The sequence below is a fragment of the Nicotiana tomentosiformis genome, chromosome 1 (assembly GCF_000390325.3).
Source record: "Nicotiana tomentosiformis chromosome 1, ASM39032v3, whole genome shotgun sequence".
In the NCBI taxonomy this organism is placed as follows: Eukaryota; Viridiplantae; Streptophyta; class Magnoliopsida; order Solanales; family Solanaceae; genus Nicotiana; species Nicotiana tomentosiformis.
Window position 1 is genome coordinate 10,459,455 of NC_090812.1, and position 5,428 is coordinate 10,464,882.

The following is a 5,428-nucleotide window of genomic DNA, read 5'->3' on the forward strand; positions in this document are numbered from 1 at the left end:
GCAGGAGTTCACCCGGAATTCCACGTGTCTATGCTCCGGAAGTATCACAGTGATCCGACTCATGTATTGGATTTCAGCTCAGTCCAGTTGGACAAGGATCTATCTTATATTGAGGAGCCAGTAGCCATTTTTGACAGGCAGGTCAGAAAGCTCATGTCAAAGAATATTGCTTCAGTAAAGGTTCAGTGGAGAGGTCAGCCGGTCGAGGAGGCGACTTGGGAGACCGAGCAGGATATGCACAGCCAATACCCTCATCTTTTCACAGTTTCAGTTATGTCTTTATACTCGTTCGAGGACGAACGATTGTTTTAAGGGGGGGAGGATGTAACAACCCGGCTAGTCGTTTTGAGAATTTGAGCCCTGATCCCCTAATATCTGCTTTTCCCATAATTATTTCTGCTTTTGGAATTTGCCGGAGTGTTTGGTTATGGAATTCGAGGAGTTTTGGGACACTTAGTCCCTAGTTGTGAGTTTATGAAAACAAGAAATGAATGTTTATGGAAGAAAAATAAGAAGTAAAGAGGGAGATAAATATACTATAACCGCTCATCTGTACAATCTCAATAAATTAAAGAAAATGTTAAATTTTAAAATCTCTAATTAATAATAATAAATACACAAATTACATAATATATAAGAATAGTATATTTTAAATATTAAATAAATATAGTATGAAATAGTATTTTGGGACCTCTTAGAATTTGGGGCCTAAGGTAGTGGCTTTAGCAGCCTTACCCATCAGCCGCCCATGACCTTTACACACTGCGTGTCCGACTTTGAGAAGGCTGACAAGTTGAAGCAATCACTTCCTCCAGGTTTGAGCGTGCAAGACCTGTGAAGAAGGATTTATGCTTTTCATAGAGTTATTAGGGAATGAAGAATTTGTAAGAACTCAAATCTTTCCTTTTAATATCTTGCCCTCAGGCATGTCTGAAGTTTTATTTAAAACTTTTAGATATTGATTGTTGCATTAGTGTTTACTCATATTGACAGTATTGTGAGTGATCCGCAATGGTGCCGAATGAATTTTGTTAGATGCCAAAGTTAGTGTTTGATTTTGTCTAAAAAGAAAAAATGAAAAGTTTTTATAGCCATCACCGGAGAGAGTATGTTTTAATTGTCATGTATACTTATGGCGAGTGGTTTTAACGCGAAAGACATTAACGTCTAGTATTTTTATAATGGGGCATAATCATCTGAGTATTTTTATACTCTGTCTAGTACTGTTTTGTGCAACAATCATAAAGAGGTAGTAATAAAGAACAATGATAATATACATCAGAATGACAAAGAGACGATCATTTCTGAAATATTCGGATCCATTTTAGATCAAGAAGATCTTTATTGCCACCTTCATAATGGAAATATTTTAGCGTATCTTAGCTTGACATGTCGTATATTCTTTTGGTGATAAAATGAGCTGCGAAATTTGTTAAAAGGACAAGCTTGCCAGATCTCTTTTAAATTAGCACTTGCATTTCTGTATCAGCTCTTCACGGTTTCCAGTATATATAAATCCTTCTTATATTTAATTTGACAGCTCATTTTCACCAAAAAGACAAAAGTAAAAATACAAATAAACCAATCTCTGGGCCTGTATTTCAAATAAAATACGTTTCTGCTCGGGATTCAATAGATTATGTGAACGTGTAAAGATCTTCCTCTAGGTCTAAAATGGATCTGCATTCAATAGTGTTGTAGTACTTTTGTCGCACTTCATGTATATATTCACATTCACATCGAAGTGTATTTTTTAACTCTTTTTAATATATGAGCAACCATTCGTTTCTTAATGGGATATACGAGTGCTCGTTCCATTTTTATATAATAAAACTTAAAAGGCATAACAAGCAGCTACTTAGAATGGAAACTTCACACAAACTCTTATTCATTTCTTCATTTATTTATGTGATACACTTTCGGTACTACTCCATTCTAAAAAGAATGATATATCTTCCGTCTCAAATATATTATCTATTGTAATTTTTAAAAATAGTTGTCTCAAATTATTTATCATTTTAGAATTTCAAGATAAAATTAATTATATCTTCTCAATTTTACCCTTAATAGTAATTGTTCTTGAAAATAGAGATAGCACATAAATAGACTAAATATTAAATGAAAAGAGAATACATCTTAAGACATAAATAAGAGTAAAATAGTTAAAATCTCTTTCCAATTAATGATTTCTTAAGGGACGTGTAAAAGAAATACACGACAGATAATTTAAGCCGAAGAGAATACATTTCTATATTTTAATTAAAAACTTTTTATTTAAAAGTTTTTAAAACGATACAAATTGAAAGTCCCACAAAAGTTTTACTCAGATAACCTTCTTATACAACATAATTAATGAGAAACAGGAAGATACGATCTAGTGCTGCGTGCAATAGGGCAAAGCATATATAAATAGATGTGGGTGTCAACCTTTTCATTCATCCTCCACAATATAAAAGATAAAAGGAGCAAGAAACTATATATATTCATTTTCATCCAAAACCTTATTAGGGCAATGGAAATGAATCTAGCTGACGAAACCTTGTTTTTCTCTGAGTCTCATCTCCTTGAATCGATAAAGCAACATCTTCTTGATGATTCAGATTTTTCTGAAATTTTTTCGCCGATGAGTTCAAGCAACGAAATATTGCCTAACAGTCCTAGCTCAAGTTTTAGCAGCTTCGACTGCAGCTTCCTCAATTGGGATGAAAACTTTGAGGAAACATTAATACCAACTGATCAGAATCCTTCACATGAGAAGTGCTCCGAGTCCGAGGAGCAAACCCAGGGCCCAGCGGTGGTGCGTGAGAAAAACGCGCCGCGAGATTGGACGCGGTATATAGGAGTGAAACGGCGGCCGTGGGGGACGTTTTCGGCGGAGACAAGAGACCCAAGTAGGAAAGGTGAAGGTGCAAGGCTGTGGTTAGGAACTTACGAGACCGCAGAGGATGCAGCGTTGGCTTACGATCAAGCCGCTTTCAAAATCCGCGGCTCGAGAGCTCGGCTCAATTTTCCCCACTTAATTGGCTCAAACATGCCTAAGCCGGCTAGAGTAACAGCGAGGCGTAGTCGTACGCGCTCACCCGAGCCATCCTCTTCTTCATCCACTTCATCATCAGAAAATGTGCCAAGAAAAAGGAATATAGATGTGATAAATTCCATAGCCAAAGCCAAATTCCTTTGTCATAGCTTAAATTTACAGAGATTAGCTTAACTATGTGAAAGGAAGGAAGCTTTCATTCGTTCAACATTAGAATAGTCTCTAAAAAAATGAGGGCAACAAAAATTTTAGTTAATTTCTCCATTCTCTTTTGTTGCCATTCTTATAATGAAATTGCTTGGAAGATAAATCACGTTTTGTTCTATCAGTGTATATGCACTTCATTCAAATAGACCTCCAGCTTTCATATTTTTTCTATGTTGATCATAAGTGAGACTAGTGAAAAAAACAGACAAGTTAAAAAGTCTAAATTTGTCCCTAAACTTTCACTCCATCACATCGACCTCCCTCGTAGTTTAAGATATTACACTTACCTCTCTTATTTTAAGTTTCTAGTAAACATTCTTTTTAACCTAATTATTTTTAATTATATAAAATTGTAATACGATAAATTTTCCGTCTAAATTTGGAAACATCTTTTCTGAAAAAAAATCTACAATAAAACAACTGACTGAATAAAATAAAAGAACATAGTGTTTGAAAATTAGTCCGTCTTTTTCGGTGGTGTATAAGATCGGAGGTTGTGGTAGTTAGGGCGGTTAAAAATCGAACTGAAACCGTTAAGCGAATCGAATCAATAACTTATTGGCTTATTGGTATCAGATTATCGGAGTAATGGATGGTGAACAAATTAAGATTTTATAATTAATGGCTTAACGATTTTGGGGCGGATTACTCAATTTTCTTATCGGGTAAATCATTAACCCGTTAAGAATTTTTATATTTATACTTTTACCCCTATGTATATAAAGTATTATTGAAACCTTAAATGGTTAAATCCCTAATTTCTATTTTTTAATTCTCAATTGTCTGCAGCCACTAGAGGCAGAGAAGTCGCCAGTCACGTCTCTCTTGAACTGAAAACTGAGAAGTCAAAAAATCGAAATCACAATGATTAATATGTGTATGTCTGTATGAGTAGTCTTGATGGTATTACAAATTTGGTTAATACGTGTGTAAATGTATGAGTAGTTTTGAAAACTCTTCAATTAAAAAATACTGTTTTGTTAGATCTTATATGGTATTAAAAATTTGGTATTGATTTGAAACTGTTTGGTATTGATTGAATGATTGTTCAAAAAAATTCTATTTGGTTTAGCCGATAAGTCACCTGATATCCGCCCGATAATTGTTAATCTGGTATAAATCCGCATGTTGTCTTATTGGATGGCTAGCGGATTACTACATTTATAATCCGATAACCGTTAAGTTTAATTATTCGCCCGATCCGCCCGATAAACATCCCTAGTGGGAGCAAGGGCGGATGCAACATAGAGCTATTGGGTTTAACAGAACTCATTACTTTTGATCAGAACATAAATTTATGTGTAAATATTATTAAACTTACCAAAAATAGTAGATATGAATGAATCCATAACTTTAAAATATAATGGGTCAAATACTAAAAATATTAAATGTTGAACCCACAAAATTAAATCTTAGATTTGGGTATGAATAAGAACCCTAAAAGACTTCCCATGATAATTAGATATGTAACTGGACAAATCCCTAAAGATGTCGATTGCGAATGAAAGAGTACAAGGTAGTTGGTCAGATGTTGAAGGAAAGATTTAGAGATCCTTCTCCGATTACAGCTACTATGCAATAGCAGGTTGACAGATGTCAATCGTTTCAATCAAGCAAACCTTCAGCAGTTTATGCAATATGAAAGGGCAATTTTGTCATATCAGAGTTTTTAAATTCTATAATAAATAGGTAAAAAATATTACTATTACAAAAGAAATTAAAATAAGGGAGAAAAGCGTAATATCTCACACTAAAAGGAAAGTCAAGATGATAAAAAAATAAGTTTATTGGTCATCCAAAAACAATACCATCGTATTTTTCTTAAAATCCGTATCTCTTGGTTAATAGTTTCATAAAACATACTTTTACCAAATTAACTTTGTATCCTTCCCCCGGTAATTTAAACCAATCCTTCACAGCTAGATTTAAAATTGTAAATTCCTCTATGAGAAGAGTATATGTAGATATAGGAATGCCTAATGTAACTTACAAGGTTTATCTTACTGACACGTGGTAACAAAGCTCAAGCTTCTTATGTATACAATGATTAAAATTAAGCATCCTAGTAGGATTACATTAAAAGCAATGAATCTCTTATTAGTTATTCATAAAAGATGGGGTCGTTTGGTTTAAATACGGCTTATGCCGGGATAAGTTATGCTGGAATTAGTTATCCTAATATTA

General features: G+C 34.0%; 1 protein-coding gene across 1 annotated transcript; it reads left to right on the forward strand.

The window, feature by feature from the left end:
• The first annotated feature begins 2,455 nt into the window (after positions 1-2,455).
• On the forward strand, positions 2,456-3,410 carry LOC104116679 (ethylene-responsive transcription factor 13-like). The gene has a single exon (XM_009627583.4). It carries the CDS (start codon positions 2,513-2,515, stop codon positions 3,209-3,211), a length of 699 nt encoding a protein of 232 aa, XP_009625878.1. The 5' UTR covers positions 2,456-2,512; the 3' UTR covers positions 3,212-3,410.
• The last annotated feature ends 2,018 nt before the right edge of the window (positions 3,411-5,428 follow it).